The sequence below is a fragment of the Mus musculus genome, chromosome 8 (genome assembly GCF_000001635.26).
Source record: "Mus musculus strain C57BL/6J chromosome 8, GRCm38.p6 C57BL/6J".
In the NCBI taxonomy this organism is placed as follows: Eukaryota; Metazoa; Chordata; class Mammalia; order Rodentia; family Muridae; genus Mus; species Mus musculus.
Window position 1 is genome coordinate 122,683,461 of NC_000074.6, and position 17,188 is coordinate 122,700,648.

At 52.3% G+C, this 17,188-nt stretch overlaps 1 protein-coding gene and 1 long non-coding RNA gene across 4 annotated transcripts in view; one reads left to right on the forward strand and one right to left on the reverse strand.

The window, feature by feature from the left end:
* Nucleotides 1-15,872, reverse strand: part of Cbfa2t3 (CBFA2/RUNX1 translocation partner 3) — a 74,197-nt gene extending 58,325 nt beyond the window's left edge. Inside the window, exon 1 of one of the 3 annotated variants that reach the window (NM_009824.2) lies at nt 15,355-15,649. In NM_009824.2, the coding sequence (NP_033954.2) occupies nt 15,355-15,433 (79 nt within the window). In that variant the 5' untranslated portion in view covers nt 15,434-15,649. Of the gene's footprint in view, nt 1-15,354 lie in introns of all 3 variants that reach the window. The other 2 variants (XM_017312544.2, XM_011248291.3) reach the window with 2 other exon arrangements.
* Gm10612 (predicted gene 10612) lies at nt 14,399-16,700 on the forward strand. Its single transcript, NR_166074.1, has 3 exons — nt 14,399-14,559; nt 14,647-14,813; nt 15,347-16,700. It is a non-coding gene; the product is annotated as a predicted gene 10612 (long non-coding RNA).
* Nucleotides 16,701-17,188: the final 488 nt, after the last annotated feature.

A 17,188-nucleotide genomic window follows, 5' to 3' on the forward strand; every position in this document is an offset into this window, starting at 1 on the left:
ACTTGCCCCAAAACATAAGGATCTGAGCTTGATCTCCAGGACCCGTGTTGAACAACAACAACAACAACAACAACAACAACAACAACAACAAGAGGCCAGGTGTGGTGGCCAGTGCTTGTATTCCCAGCTTTGGGAGTGAGACATTGAAGGATTCAAACATTATTTCAGCAGTATATTCCCTGTTTTCTGGAGTATTCAGTGGAGGTTCAGTCAAAAGAAAGTAATGATCTTCAGGTTCTGCCCTTAAATATTTAAAAATCACTTGCTCCATAAACCTTTCCATTAAGTCCCAGTCTTCAACTATACCATGGCGAATTGGCCACTTTGTTGCATATGTGGGCTTTTCTATTGCTTCATCACCAATGAAGAAGTCTAGGTCAGCAAGCACAGCATGAATATCCTCAACAGGATCCAGGAGCATTTTAATAAGAAGATAGAAAGACTGGACACAGATGATTTGGACGAGATTGAGAAAATCGCCAACTGAGGCGCTCGCTTCTCCATGGGCTGGCGCCACCCTCAGCGCTCCCTGCCTGGGAGTCTAGTGCTTTCATGGCATAGGCCTGACGGGCCCCTCAGAGACCACGGGCTGAGTAGAGACTACCTACCTCATTCGGAATTACGTTTGGACTTGACAAATTTCTGCAAATAGTAGGGGGAAATCTAAGAAAATTTACAATTTAGAATATAGCCCTGGCTTGGTGTGGTGGTGCACACTTTTGGTCCCAGCACTTGGAGGGTAGAGACAGGAGGACCTCCATGAATTACAGACCAGCCTGTTTTACTTAATGAGCTCTAGGACAGCCAGAGCTATGTAGTGAGCCCCTGTCTTGAGGAAAGAACTGAGTTCTCGGCACTATTCCCCTTTATTTCTGGTGCTTACTGGCCAGCCACTGAAGCCCACTTGGCAAATTCTGGGCCTGTGAAAGACCCTGTCACAAAAAGAAAAGATAAAGACAGCCAAGGTTGTGCTCTTGTTTGCACACACATGCAGAGAGCATGGATGGATGGATGGCTAGACAGACAGACAGATACATAATAGATAGATGATAGATAGATAGATAGATAGATAGATAGATGAACTAATTGTAAACAAAAATACAGGTTGGAAAAGTGAGTATGATAAAGTGGGGTGACCACTCCCAAGGTCAGCTGCTTCTCCACTCCTCGGCCTTAAGCTGGGGCTCTCCCTGAACCTCCTTCACACTGGGTCCCGCTCCCTCCTTCTTCATCTGTGTCTGTCCACAGCTTACCCATTCTTTGCTCTGCTCTGGGGTTCTGTTTGGCTGCTTTTCCCTGCTTTGCCACTTCTGGAGTGCAGTACCACTGCACTCACTCACAAATGACTCCAGAACTTCATCCCACTTCACACTGCTTCCCAGCAAGCCTTCTAACTTTGCTTCTTTTTAGGATATTTTATACACGCACTTTGTTCTACTGTTCTGTTTGTGCTTTTGTGGGTAACATACATACATACATACATACATATATTCTTGCTTTTTAGCTAGTCTTATCTAGCCTAGTGCTTACTATGTAGTTCAGGTTGGCCTTAGATTTGTTGGCAACCTTGTTTCAGTCCCCTGAATGATAGAATTACAGGTATGCACAGGTATAATGGCTCCCTTGGTACTGTTTTTGCTTTTAAATTCCAGCTTGCACCTCACCCTCATCAATGGGACCGCCTGCATCGATGCCGTTTCAGCAACCCCAGCTCTGCGGCCTCTCTGCCCGTGTTCCTCGACCATATGTGGGCACTTGGTTCAGAGAAGGAGGGAGGGTGACCACCTGGCCACTCACAGTCCTTCCTTGGGATTGTTTCGACTAACAGGAAGAGATGCCTGGCTCTGGTTCTACAGTGGAGGCAGAATTGCCCAGAGCCATCTGCTGGAATGTCAAGCAGAAGGGACAGAGGAGGACAAGGGCTGGGCCTCCTGTCACAGATATGTCTGCCTGACTCCTTGGAGTTGGCTTCTGTCACTCGTAGCCCCAGAATCCTGAATGGCCCACACCTGGCTGTCCTTCCACTGCACACTCCAAACCGAGGGGCTCTGGTAACCCAGTGCCTGCTATGATGGGAACAGGCTTGCTGGGAGCACATAGGAGCCACCGCAGCTCATCCATCAAGTCCAGGCAGCCGATGATCTCCCGACCCACGGTGTCTGCCGCTGACAGGCCGTTTGTTATCACTGGAGCCAGACCTGGTGACTGGAGCTTCTCTCGCCATCCATCTCCACATGGGAGAGTATGACATGGGAGGCTGGTGCTGTCCCCTCCAGCTCCAGATAAGGTGCAGCCCCTGAGCTTCCCCCTCTGTACCCGTCCTAGCTGCAGTTCCACAGACACTCACTCTATCTAGAACATTTTACAGGCATACATTCTCCGTGCGGGTCCTGCCCAGTTTCAACATATCCCCTGAGAAACCTTTCTTTCTCCTGTCCCCCATGATCACAGATCTCTGGGTTTTCCTTGATTCATAGGAGACCCTTAGCATCAGAGCTTGTAGCTTCCTGCCCCCGCTGGATGCTGAGGAGCAAAAAATGTCAGGACCCATCAGCACCGGGACTCTGCAAGGATGGCGCCATTGGAAAAAAAATGACGGAATAAATACGTATCCATGATCGATGTCAATCAATGTCCCCACCTTCTCATGCAAGGACAGCACTGGAACTGGTGTCTAGGTTGGGGGAGTCACTTCCTATGTTCCCTATACTGCTTGATCCCCTCATAATCCCAGCAAGTGCACAGACTCATCCTGGACTCACAGCCATGGGCTCAGAGAAAAGAAAGCAGGTCACTGCCCTTCGTCTAGGGAGAGAGGGGTTGAATGTGTCCATCACAGTGTGAAGAGACCTCAGAGCTATCCAGACAGGTCATTAACATTGTACATAAGGAAACTGATCCTTGGACAGGGGAAGGTTCAGAGGAACCTGCACCCATACTCCCCAGCTCTCTAAACAGGTCCTATTCTACCCAACTTCCCTGCCCTTTAATATTATAAGACCAAAGCTTCTGCAGGCCAGAAGGGCATGTGGCTAAAGTGGCCAGGAGCTTCTGTAGGGTTCTAATGCCAAATGATCCAACATGCTCAGGGAAACACCATCCAAAGGGGTATAGGAACTACCCTACCTGCCTAGCCTTGCCTTACTGGGTACCTTGCATCTGTGATGATCATGTGCCAGATTGTGGGGCTAGTGCTGGGTTTCTGGGTTATTGCCTAAGGAGTCAAGACATAATGGCAGAAAACCCCACTTCCCTCTCTTGTTCTGCCTAGGCACCCCCATATCAATGAGAGCACAGAAAGGACCAGAAACAGGGCCTGAGGCTCTGGGCATTGCTGTGCCGGTCACCTCATGGGAGGTCACACTAGATTGTGTGGTTTCTATTCCATGTCCTTCTTAGAGCTTCTAAGGGTGCTGGGGACAAGACCAGCGTTGGAGGGATGCAGTCACTCTATAGAGAGTAGCTATGTACCTGGAGAGCCAGCCTTGGGCTCCTGCGCCATTTGCTGGATGTCACGAGAACCCGGTAATGTGTTCAGTGGGTCACACAAGCCTGAGGTGTGGGGGGAGGGCAGCAGGGAGCTGTGAATGAGCTGGGGGCACTTAGACTCAACACTTCTAGGCCGTGTGACCATCCAGGGACAAGGCACCTGTCACTGCTTTTCAAGGCCCAGGACTGTAATTTCTGTCTATTGAAGTTGTAATTTACCGCTGGGAAAATAAACATTTGCGTTTGTTTGGCTGACGACATCCCATGAATGTTAATCCAAAACCCTGGGTTTTGCTGAGGGGCTGACTTGCCTCTCTCGCCAGGTCTGGGCTTGGTCCAGCCTCTGCAGCAGCTCCAGGAATCCCATTTTCTCTATTACCCCAGTTTCCTCAGTGTCCTGAGGGTGCCAGAGGGATGGGTCAGTCCAAGGACACCACCATCCTGGCCAGAGCTGACTGTTATACCTTCCTATGTCACAAGAGAAGCTGTCTATGGGTCTGGCAAAGTTTAGGGGTCCCATTTGCGGTTGTCGGGGCACTGTCTGCATGGGCTGATGTTGGTTGTCAGGTAAGAATATGGAGGACAGGATTAGGAAAGCCAGAAGGTGGGAAGGGAGGCCTGTCCCTGTCCCACTCCTGTGTGGTGAGCAGCTGGAACTCTCCCTCTGTGCTGTGTCTAGCATTTTAGGAAGAAGGCCTGTTTCTGAATACCAAGCTGCGTGGTACAATTAGCTTATGACACATGTATAAGATAAACCTCGCTGTGTCATGACCAATTCCAGGTGTCTCCCACAGATAGCTTCTGCCTCAGAATCTGATACCCCTCCTCTAAAGACCCCCATTCTGTCTACAGTCACAATGGGTGTATGGGCAGGTGTCTCAGACTCAGTGGAAAGGAGAATGTAAGAGGAACACCAGCGGTCCTCTCTGTGTTTCCTGGGTGCAGACACAATGTGACCAGATGCTGCCTGCCTCTCTCTCATCTCCATGACTACCTGCAGGTGATGCACTGTGCACTCTCACACTGTGAGACCAAGCAACCCTTTCCTTCCTTAAGTTACTTTTGTCTGGTATTTTGTTACAGCAACTGGGAAAGTAGGTAACAAATCCTGGCACTCACTATGTATCCTCCCTAGCCTGAAACTTGCAGCCATCATCCCGCCTCTGGCTTCTGAGTGCTGGGACTATAGGCATTTACTAATGTCCAAGTTCACCTTAGCCTTAGACACATAGCACATAACTGTACCTCACATCTGAGGCCTGGAGCACCCAGAGATGAGTCAACCTGGAATAAGGGTCTCTTGGGGCTCTGATGCCCCAGTGCGGGTGTCCAAGACCAGCTGCTCATCAGCACCACTTGAGGAGCCTCGGTAGGTACTTGTCTTTTTCCTGAAGAGCTTTCAACCTGCCTACATGCCTGGAGACCCAGCCATTGTCCTTGGAGAAGGAACCTAGGCAGAACTACTCCAGAAATGTCTCTACCCCTTCCCTCTCTCACACAGCCTGCCCGGTAACACTATGGACTTCCAGGGCTGCCCCTCCTACCCCAGATTCATACCAATCAATTCACAGAGTGTGAACAGAGTCAGAGTTTGTATAGGGATAGTGGTCCCTCTCCATGTCCAGGGAAGTTTAGGTAAAGGTGACAACCAGATCACAACACTACCTCCTAACTCTCTGCCATGACCACTGCCCTCACTGTGCCCTCAGGTAAATAAAGACCTACGGAAGGAGACACGTATCCTGTAGATGGTGCGGATGGCTTTTCCTCAGACAGAGTAAAGTGCAGATAAACTGAAAAAGAGGCATAGCCAACTCATGGGATACTAGTTATCTGTAAATGGACAAAGCACTGTTACACCACACATTGGTGACCCTGGAAATAAGCCACAAGGTAAAAGAAATGGGAAGTGCCCCCCACCCAGATGACACATGATAAGAGATGCCCAGAGGGGGCTGGAGAGACGGCTCAATGGTTAAGAGCACTGGCTACTCTTCCAGAAGTCCTGAGTTCAATTCCCAGCAACCACATGGTTGCTCACAACCATCTGTAAAGGGATCCAATGCCCCCTCTGGTGTGACTATATATATATATACATACACACACACACATATACATACACACACACACACACACACACACACACACACACACACACACACCTTTTTTTTTTTTTTAAAGAGAGATGTCCAGGAAAATCCAACAGAGACAGAGAGCTAGTTAGTGGTGGCCAGGGAAGAAGGGGACAAGGAGTGACAGCTTGGGGGACAGGGCTTCTTTTAGGAAGCAGCAAATGTTCTGAAAACAGAGGTGTGGACTGGACTGACTGTAGCCTGGGAGCAGCAACTGAGGCACACTGTGAGAAACATCTGGCTGATACCACCTTAGTCAAAATGGAGCTGCAGGAAGCACCTTGGAGCCACTGATTCTGTGTGCTCAAGGGTGGCTCAGGGGGTACAGTCTCCTTAAGGCAAGGTGACCTATCTGAGGGGGAGCTCTGGGTGTGGCTGGGATCTAAAATTACTGCAGGTCCTGAAACTGTTGGGGAGAAGCTGAGGGTAGTGTGGCTGCTGGGCGGAGAACTGTTCCAGGAAGGAAAGGAGAAGTTGTCTTGGGGTGTGTGTGTATGCTGAGGGACTGTGGTAGAGCCTAGGGGTGGGGGTGGACAGAGGCAAGGTGGAGGGATAAATAAACCTTTGGGTTCTGGAACCTTTTGGCTTTTGTGTGCCTCTGCAGTAGGTTTTGATGGTAGAGAGGCATTGCTCCATAGTGCAGACGGGATACTGAGTAAGGGGGTCTTCATGCCTCGCACCGGCACATAGGACCATGGCTCATCCCACTTCACACCGCTTCACAAAGGTGCTGAATGGATCGTTAATGGGCTACAAGTAGCTAGCTTATATCTAGGCATCTTCAAGAAAGAGGATAGGAAGGCAGGCAGTATGAAGACATGGGTTCCAGATGGTATCATTGATCTTCCAACTGGACCTTTTGTTTTTTGGGCTTTTTCTATGGGCATCACATAAACTGTGTCTAGCCCTGGACCAGGCTATCTGCTATCTTCAGGTCAAAGCCATCCTACTTAAACCAGGGTCTAAATTACTGCTGAATAGAGTTTCCAAACAAGAGATAAAACAATAAAAGATTCATCTATCCATCCATCTCTCCATCTATCCATCCATCTCTGCATCCATCCATCCATCTCTGCATCCATCCATCCATCCATCCATCCATCCATCCATCCATCCATCTAGCCATCCCATCCCATCCATCCATCCATCCATCCATCCATCCATCCATCATCCATCCATCCCATCCATCATCAAACCATCCATCTACACACTCATCTATCATCCTCTGTCCATCTACCTATTCATCTATACAATCATTATCAACTACCCATCCACACCATCATCCTCTACCATCTGTCCACCATCCGTCTCTCCATCCTCTGTACATATTTATACACACATCATACATACATCAAACATACATCCACTCTTCTGCCCATTCTTCACAGAGCACCCTCACCAAGGCCCTCTGTCCAGCCACTGGTTCAGAACAGTACTTGTCACACGATGCTGACCTGGATATCAGTCCCTGTGTGCTGCTGCTTTGATCTTGCCATATCTCCTATGTGGTGTGTGGCACTTGCCGGTGCGTGCCTTTGCGTGTCGAGTGAGAGGCTCTGACCTTGACCTGTATGACTCAATGGTGAATTTACAAGCCTAACTCACCCATGAGAACTTCATACCCTGGGTCATTGCTGTCCACCCAGAGAGAAACAGCCGAAGTTCTTGTGTGACCAAACTAAGCAAGGCCATTTTGTAATCATGCAAACGAGTAATCTCTAGAGGCCACGCCTGCCCAATGTTAAAAAGTGCCACAGAACCACTGGCTTCTGGAATGGGCAACCCCTCCCCAACTGACCATGTGCTAAATACGGGCTTGGGCCTGCACAGGGAATCCACAGAAAGGTCAGAATTCCCCTTGGCCACCCACGCAGTAGAGTGAGCAGCCTTTCCTCTTCCGTCTGCCTTAGGGGCAGGGCTGAGATGATTCTCAGAGACCACTATGCATAGTGTGCACTTGCCTGCAGTCTCGCCTCCACTAGCTGGGTCTCCCTGAAGTGCCTTAGCCAGGAGCTGTTGACTAGCAGGGTACCAGGGTAGGTTACCCCACGCAGGGTCAGAGGACATCTGTGAGTAGCCTGCCAGTGAGCAGAGCCTGATAATAGGACTGTGTGCCCATAGAACTCTTGGCTCCTCTCCCACCCGCTTGGCACAGCTGGGGATCCTCCATGAATCTCCCACACCCGGACAGGCTGACTTTGGCTCAGCCTGCCCAGCCTCGCGAGGCATGCAGCCCACTTAATGCCAAGAACCCAGTCCTTCAGGTCTGAGGAACTGGGCCAGGGATTGCAGGATCCCCAAGAACTTTTACTGGATGCTTGGATAAATACCTTCTGAATGTGAGCTGTGGTTTACAGGGCTACAAAGACCAGGGACATATCTCCTGTTCCCATCGCCACCCTTTGAGTCCAGCCTCTTTCCCCTGAGAGCAATACCGGTAGCCACTTTGGATTTGGGCCTCTGCTAAAGGCCTGGATGTGGCCTCCGTGTTTGGATGTGGGCAGCCTTATGTGAGCATCTTTGCAATAGGGGAGAGTCAGGGGCTCAATTTTCAGCAGGGAAGCAGAGAAAGAACACATGGGCTTATGTGGCATGTCCACCCCGGGGACCAGCAGCCTCCATGGGAACCAGCACAGACCAGCAGAAAGGAGATAATGCTCTTCCTGTGACAAGTTAACACCCCAGTGCCTGGGAGAACTGCTGTAGAGGAAATGGGGGCATCAGACGGTTCTTATGTCCATCTGGGTGCTGCCACTGCCCACTTGGTTGGGATGCATGGATCTGGGGGAAAGCCAGACAGTTACTGTCCCCATTTTACAACGAGAAAACTGGCTGGACACAGGGATGACTGCCTAATGTCAAGAGCATTAGAAAGGTTTCACAGAGCAAGCAGAACAGATGGAGAGCCACAAGGTAGCTGGGAAGGCAAGCCTCAGGGTGTGGCCAGGGCAAACACAGCAGCCGCCTCATCTGGGCCTTTCCCTGAAGGACCCTGTGGAAGCCATATTCCTTCTCTCGTCATAGGATGGAGCAGTTGGGGACAGCAGCTGGGGCCATGGGGGTGCCAAAGGACTTTCTGAGGAACTCTGGATTCTGGGAGAACCATACACACCCAGCAGGCCCTGCTGTTCTGGGAACACAGGGACACTGGTCAGAGGCTAAAGTGAAGGGTGCTGGCGGCGGCTACCATAGACACAACACAGGGCCTTTTGACCCCCTCAGCCAGCCTTCCACTTTCCCCCTCCAGAGTCGGGGCTTTCCAGATACTCAGAATGCACCTGGGTCGGAGGGTGGGGCGGACTCCCAGTTCCTCCTGGCTCTGGCAAGGCCTCGTGGCTCCTCCCCAACATATTCAGGATCTGTCATGGTGGAGTGGGAGCTGGGGAACAGCAGGAAGCGCTGAGGGAGAGATAGGGCTGAGGTGAGGGGGCCAGGCCCTGTGCCAGGGTGGGCCTTTCCTCACCCCGTTCTACTCCAGACTCACTAAGCAGGCTTGTCCCCATCTGTGTCACCCTCAGGTGTGGGAGCAGGTGCAACTGATTCCCATCTTTAAAGTTTGGTCCACTATCACACTCTACAGACCGGGAAGCCTGGCTCACTGGAATATAGGCCGATGTGACTTTCCCTTTGCAGACACTCTGAAGCTTGGGGACCCAGGGACATGGGCTAAGTCTGGCCCATGGAGCTAGGACACAGGCTGCATCATTAGGCCAAGCCTGGCTTCAAGAGGCCTGAGTTCAGCTCGATGATCTAGTACCAACTCTGTTCGCCTGCCTCTACCCTCATGGGGCTCCTCAAAAGGTTCTGGGGTTTCTTCTTCCCCTGACAGAAAGGAAGCTTTTTGGTCCTTGTCCCTCCCAGGGCTCCATTCTAGGGAAATGAAAAAAAAAAAAAACTTGAACTTCAGTAATGAGTGAAGACCAAGACAAGATTCCCAAACAGGTCAGGCTGTTACGGCGGGGGGGGGGGGGTGCCCCATGGCTGTTATCACCATCAGCTGCTAATGTTATTATTACTGTCAGCAGGTTTCAGGACATGCTTGGTCTTCTAGAAGCAAGCAGAGCCCCTGTAGAGCCAAGCTTAGTGTACTGCTGCCGAGACAGACTCCCACACAGAGGAGCCAGTGCCAAGGGGTCCCTGTCCTAAGATTATACCTCACTTCATGTTTTCTCATAGATGAGCTTCACAGAGAGGACCCTGAGCCCACCCTGGCCAGGACTTGCTGTTTGAGTCTGAGAAGGTCACTTGGCCTTTCTGTGTGCTGGTGGCCAGAAAGGAACATGGGCTGGGTAGGTGATAGCCTAGTGTCAGCTCACAGCCGTGCAGACACTTCCTCTCGCTCGTTCTGTGTCCTCCTCTGTAAGCAACATGGTGATAAGAAGGTAGGAAAATGAGGGACCAAGCTTGAGCTAAAGCCCACTGTGGCTCTTGGGCTGCCAAAGGACACCATTGTTCTCTGTGCCATGGCTGCTCCTTATATCCCTCTGGGGAGATGTCCCTCCATTGGAAGAGGCTACTGTGTCCCCTGTCCCTTTGCCTTGGTGGATGTTGGGACCTCCTTCCTAGGAGGTTCAATGTGCCTCCCGGCTCTGTCTCAGCTGGAATCTAGGCTAGCTTGCTCTGATCTTGTGAGGAGGCCAGAAGCCAACAGCAGACACAGCAGAAGGTACATCCCTGCATCCATGACCAAGAAGCCATTCTCTCTCTTTCTCTTGACTTGCATTGTAGCTCCTGGTGACATCTGCCTCCTGCATCTAGGGATACTCACAGACTAAGCTATGCTTTGTGAACTTGCATCCTGGCTTTTTCTGGCTGTATATCTCCACGGACACTCCCCTTCCTTTGCAGTGCTAGGCACGCCCTTCTGTTGGTCTGGATGGCCTGAGACCCAGCCTTATGGAGCCCAATGCAACCGAGAGGGACAGACGAGATGCCACAGATGAATTTAGGAAACGCCACGGGGCTGGTTGGGTGGAGGAACTGCAAGGTCCAGCTGCTGGAAGACAGTGCAAAGGCCCTGGGCGTTTGCAAAGCAGCCAGATGGCCAGAGGCCCCACAGCACGGGAGGGAGGAATAAGCTAGACAGTCAGGGCCATGGAGCCAGGGCGCACCCTGAGGGAGCCTGTGTTCATCAGATCCATCATCCTTTCAGTAGATAGCCAGCAACTTTGCTCAGTTAAGAGAGTGGCTAGAGCCTCCCTGGGCATGATTCCTGTCCTCTGAGTTATCCTCCTGGGCTGGGTAGACCTGCATCTGGGAACTTCATGGAGAATTCACCATGCTGGCCACACCTCCAGGCCTATACTACTCCCAGGGATGGGTGGGTAGATCACTTTCAGAGAGACCACTTTCTCTCCTCTCCTGGCTTCCCCCACTGAGGTGGTGGGCAGTTCTAGAAGGAGCAGGTCAGGCATTCCCTCAGGGATCAGAGACCAGGGGCTTATCTAGGCTAGCACGCCCACCAAGCTTTCAGCGTAACCTACAGGAAGAACCGAAAGTTGCCCTTGCCTGAGGAGTAGCTTGCAGCTTCCCCCATCCCACCCCCACCCCCACCCCCGGGGACACTGTCTCTAGGAAGCTGGCCTGGACTGCACACACCCTACTCAGATCTCAATCTTCCTGGCCTCTTATCTTTGTCTTACTGATGAAGATGGTATGTGGTATGGGGATGACAGGCTATCTCCCAGGAGGAACTGTCTTCTTGTCCCCAGGGTGGGAGGAGAGAACGTTAGGGCTTACAGCAGTAGCATTTACCTTGCCTTACCTGGACTCTGTGTGAGTGGATGGGGACACTGTCCATCGTGACAGCAAGAGGAACAAGAGGTCTGGTGGTGACCCCTACTTAGCCTCCATATTCTCTTCTGCCCATGCTGGGGTCTCTGCCTTCCTCTATCTGCCTGACTTTTGCAAACTGTCCCTCATGATGGTCTCTCTCTCTCTCTCTCTCTCTCTCTCTCTCTCTCTCTCTCTCTCTGTGTGTGTGTGTGTGTGTGTGTGTGTGTGTGTCTTCCAGATAGGACCAAGGGATGACCAAGGCTCCACAGCTGGTCCTTTCACTCCAGGGCTGAGCTTGTGGGGCTATGTCTTTTACCGCAGCAGAGATCCTTGCACTTGAACCCACGTGCCCCTAAATCTAGGCTGCAGGCTCAGCAAAGCATGCTGGGTGCTCTTGGGAGCCTCTGTATCATCTTCTGCTGTCTCTCAAGACACAACCTCACACAGAAAGAAGCTCCTGAGACCATGTGGCCAGCAAGACAGAGGTAGACGTGGAGGCAGGACAGGCCACAACCTATTGCTTCAGGCTTCTGAGCACACCAGGCCTGAGTCAGGAAGGAGAGGGGCTGGAGGTTGAGGGTGGAGCTCAAGGTCACAGCCCAGGATCAGAGCTGGCGAGCCTAACAGGAAGGTCTCTATGAAGGTGTTTTGGCACAACATGGGTCAGAGGTCATCTTCACATCATACAAACTTGAGTCAGAAGCCACCATCCCCTGAAGCAGATACCGGTCAGAGGTCACTGTCACCTCACACAGAAATCGTCAGAGGTCACCTCATTTCAAGCAGATGTGGGTGAGAGATCACAGTCACTCACACAGATTTAGGCCAAAGGTCACCATCATTCCATCAGACCAGGGCCAAAGGTCACTGTTAGCTGTCTGCAAACTCCCATGAGGCCCACAGTTCTGCTTTCTGGGACATGTCACCTCAGACATTTTTCTCCCACATTAGTCTTCTCTCATCCGTTGGGAGCCTGCCTCCTCTGTGAGTCACATCCCTGGCAAAGCTGGTCCCACCAACAAGCACAGAGGCCAGGCAGCCTACATGGAGGCTAAGTGTGAAGTGGAAGTACTCGTGGGCTTCTATGCTGGTCTTTACTGTGGCTGCCCTGGGATGTCCTCTGTGCCCCTGGCGGCCGGAACCCATGGGATCAGCCATGAAAGTAAGGCTCTGGTTTCCTGTAAGTGGCAGTTGCCGTGCACAGCAGACCTGGACAGCACCCTCCCTCCATCCTGCACCAGACCTAAAATGACTGAAATCCCAGGATCAGTGTCCTTGCCAGAAAGGCAGCCTTAGAAGGATGCAGACAGGGTGGGCAAGGCTGCCATAGATGAGGGGTGCCTAGATCCAGCAGGAGCTGGAAGAGGCAGGCTGGATGCTCTAGTGGAGGTGTGAGCAACCCTCCGACAGCCTGGTCCCTGCCTGTGAGAGACCCCCCCTGGAAACCCACTGTGTCAGCTCCCCATTCATCTCTAGTTAACACAGGGAATGATTCCAGGGCTGGCTGCACCATGACACCAAAAGGCGTGGCCCCCAAGTCATTCCTACAAAATGGCCCAACATCGGCACAGAACCTGTGCATGTGTGCTGGGTGACATGATCTCTAACACATATGGACAGACCTATAAAAACAACTACAAGAGACCCAGTGTTTCTCTGGAGTAATTTCTATTCAGGGTTAGTGGAATCTATGCACGTGGAAGGGCCCCATGAACATTCAAGCTCAGTGGTGGGACTGGTGGGAGGAGGAGGGAAGAGAACAGGGAGAGGGAGAGAGGAGACAGAGAGGGGTCAGGGGAGAGGAGGGAGGAGGGAATACTTAGTAGAATCTAGCTAGCCCAGGGTTGGGCTCAGAACTTCAGTCTGGGCTGAGATATCTGTCTCTACCTTGTCCCTCCTGCCTCCGCTTGGGCTCCTGCACCAAGTGGCACTCTCTACCTCCTGCTTGACGAACTGGGCCCCATGTTTCTCTAAGGCCACACCAGCAAGCTTGGCTTAAGGGGATACATCCATCTGGATCCTCCAGCCTACAATGTCTGTGGGTAGTGTTCAAGGTCTCCCTCAGTATGCGGCACCCTCCTGGCCCCACTCCTGGGAAGCAAGCCACCATCCAATCAAACCTCCAAGACCTACAGTGCCCTGCTATGAATAGTGCCCACAATAGATGCCTAATAAACACAAGACTGTGAACACTCTACCTGACCTGCTTCTGCCCCGCGGCACTCTGGGGTCTGCAGTAGACAGGAATACCACACCAGCATTCCAAGGAGTGGGGTGGCTTTGTGCAGTGCTGACCCCTTGTTCCTTTCTCTGTCACAGGGATGATGAAAGTCCATGCCCTGGCTATCCACCTCACCCATAGCCTGGCATGCCTCAGCTCACAGCAGAGTCCTACTCTGTTGCTGTTAACGGTGAACCCAGCTTACGGTGTTCGGTATGTACTGGCTTTGTAGGGCAAAGGTTGTTGGCAATCAACAAAGCCAATTAACCCATGTTCTGTCTCCAAGATTTTCAGATTCCTGGAGGGTTACAGTCATCTAAACCTGCCAAAGTGGCTCAGCTTTATGCTGCCTCTGGTGTTGATTTCTGGCATTACAGAGCCCCACATTTGTCTCCTTGGGTGAGGTTTTTAGGGAGTTACTGGGATGCACCAAGTGGGGACATTACACTGGTGGGTGAGTATTCTGTCAGAGACATATGCAGACTGCTCTGGGCACCTCTGCTCCACCAATACCCCATCCATGTTAAAGGCACAACCAAGTTCAAACACATCTCGTGGCCCTGAGCTTCAAAGGGCCCTCCAAACTGCTCTATCCAAATGGCACAGTGGCCTTTCTCCCACCTCCGGCTGACTTCTTGCCTTCCTCCCAGTCTCAGAGGAGCCATGTGGGAGATTGGGATAGAAGGGAGGAAGGACCTGGCCCAGGGCAGGAAGCAAAGGGGACAGATTTGGCGGCAGCTCTCAGGGCGGTGGGTCTATGAGGACATCCTCTGGGAAGGGTAGTTCCCTTGCGCTCGCCTGCAGGGTAGTCACATCTGGGTCTGTGAACAAGAGCATTCTCCCTGGTGTCTTTGAATCCCACACCTGGCCAAAGCCCAAAATAACACATGTTGTTGTGGGGAAGTTGGGCCACATATACCTGGGCACCATCGTTTGAGTCCTGTATGTTTTGGACGACCTGGGGTCTGGATGTTTGGGCCTTGGGAAAGCCGCAGGTTTGGGCAAACCTCGCAGTGTTTCCCTCTGCAGAAAAGGGTGCCGTGGGCCCAGGATCTGGACGTGAATCTGACTGCCACAGCACAAGCACCGTGGGCTCAGGCAGGATCCAAAGGCTGCCTAGAGTGTGGCCATGTGCCTGTGAGCCGGGATGGAGCCACCTGCTTGCATCTCTGAGTCCTTGAGGTTCTTGGAGTGAGGTGAGTGATGTAGGGGAAATGGCTGCTTGCTGAATTTCCCTCCCTAAAGCCAGCAGCCCCTGGCTGGAAATGAGGTTGAGACAGGTCCTCATTTCCCCCAATGCTCTGCTGGAAGTAATGCTTATGTGCCCGGGCCTGCCCTGTCCTGCCCTTAACCTCCTCTTTGTATTTAGAAGTATCTGAGAGCCCCTGAGTTCTAGCCTAAGCCCCCACTGTAGAAGACACAGCCCATTCCCTCCTACACAGAGCCATGCACCTGCCTCTGGGTGGGGCCAGGATTCAGGCTTGGCAGCTGCCATGCTCTTACGGGGCCACCTGCCCCAGCTGTGAGGGACACGTTCCTGTTGGTGGGGGGACTGTGTTGATATTTGAGGTAGGTCAACACAGCCACGCTGTCAACAAAGCTGGACACACACACACACACACACACACACACACACACACACGGCAGCTTGGAGATGTCACCTTCCTGTCACCTGCTCCACCTGTTTTAGCTTCTGACTCTTTAATCTCCCCCCATCCCCTTCCCCCAGCCTCTTACCTGGGCTTCCATTCTGAAGACCCCGGGGTCCCGAGAGGAGTGCCCCACTCTCCAGAGTGGTGGTGGATGCCTGGGACATGGAGCTGCAGATGGAGCCGGAGATTGATGGTACCTGGGGCTGGAGGGAGCTGGCCGGCCTCCAGAGCCCACCCTGAAGCACCTTTTCTGATTTCGTGGGGTCTGGAGAGAACAGGAGGGCTGGAGGAGCTTTGGCGTCTCGGAGCCCGTGCCTCTGTTCCTTGGAGGCTCCAGGCCTTTCTAGTCACTACAGCCGGCAGAGCTGGGTTGTGGCCCTGGACGGAGGGTGGGAGTCTGCAGGGCCTCATGTGACACGGGGCGGGCTTGGGGACAGCATGGGGGAGGTCCTCCTGCAGCCTTCAGGGGTGAGGCAGCCAGCTGTGTCACAGTGATAATGCGGTGGGGGTCGGGGGCCTGCAGCTGTGCCCAGAGCTTCCTCGTCAGGAACCATCTGCCTGGTTGCCGGTTCTCCCTCCACCATGCCATTCCGGTCTGACTTCCCAACAACTTCCTCCTATCCCGCCTGTAGCCCTGAGACCTCCCACTGGGCCCAATCTGGTGTGGCTCATGGAGTGTGTTTCCTCCACCCTGGAGTAATGTCCATCCTGGCCAGAGCCTCTGGCTCATCTGTCTATCTTCCCATGGGGCATAGCCCTTCCTGTGGCCTGGGAGGTCCAGAGACTCCACCCACTTTGCCTGCCTTCAGCCACACTTTGCCCAAGACCAAGAAACCCTTTCTATTTGCCCTCCAATGAACGACCTATTGGGGGTGCTGGCAGAGTCAGGAGTGAGCATGGTCAGGACTCTGACCAGCCTCCTGCCCACCCATGGCTCAGGTGGTCTCTCCATCACCATCAGTGGTTCTCTGGTCACCTCTTGCCTGGAAGAATCTCCATTGTCATGTTGTGCCTGGCCTCAGATAGGATCAGGGTCACAGTCTAGTCTCCCAGCTGTGGAAACCCCATCCTATATTACCTTCTTTAAAGGAAGCTTGAGCCAAACAGGCCACACATAGGCAGTTGGCCTCTCTGCCTAGTGACCTGGAGCTTGCTAGAAAGGCTGTCTACTTGGGAGAAACTCCAGGCCCCTTTCCAAGTGAATCCCAGTAGAAATAATGCTATTATAGCTTCAGGTTCCAGAGAAAGCCACTTACTAAACGGTGATGAAACTATAGGGTGGTTTCATGGGAAGGAATAATGTTCTCTTAAACCTGGTAAGGGTTCCCAGACATGGTCCTAGGATGCTAATAGGGCCACTATGCTTTGCTTTGATTTAACGTTTAGCTTGTTCATGTAGATAGTTGGCTACTAAAAACCCCTTGTTTCATGTCTTCCTGGATGTCACTGTCTTGGCCTTGAGTGTCTTGAAATTAAGAGTAATACAACAAGCTACAAGCTTAGGTCTTGAGTTCCAAAACATGGGGTCCTGCTTGCCCCTTCTACCCTGCTGGCTGACTGTTCTCTTCAGGGTTTGAGGAGAGAGGACCCTGCTGTGAGATAGGACAGTCCACCAGTGTCACTGTGTTCCCTGTGTTCTGATGAGGGTGGAGCATGGGATCAACGAGGGCACTGGGTTGTGTCTGTTTATTTTCAGTGCCAGCAGTCCTGCAGGGGCCAGGCTCCTTGACCTCTGAAGAACAGAGCAGTGTCATGGTCCCCAGAACCAGTGCAGCTGAGCCACAGCCCCTCCCCCCAAATATATCAGAGTGAGTGAGTGAGCCAAGGAAGGGTTTGGATCAGGGGCAGTGAGGGGTTTTTGAAAACAGCCCCTAGCCCAAGAGGCAGCAGGGCTGGACCCTGGGTGCGGCTGGTGGGAG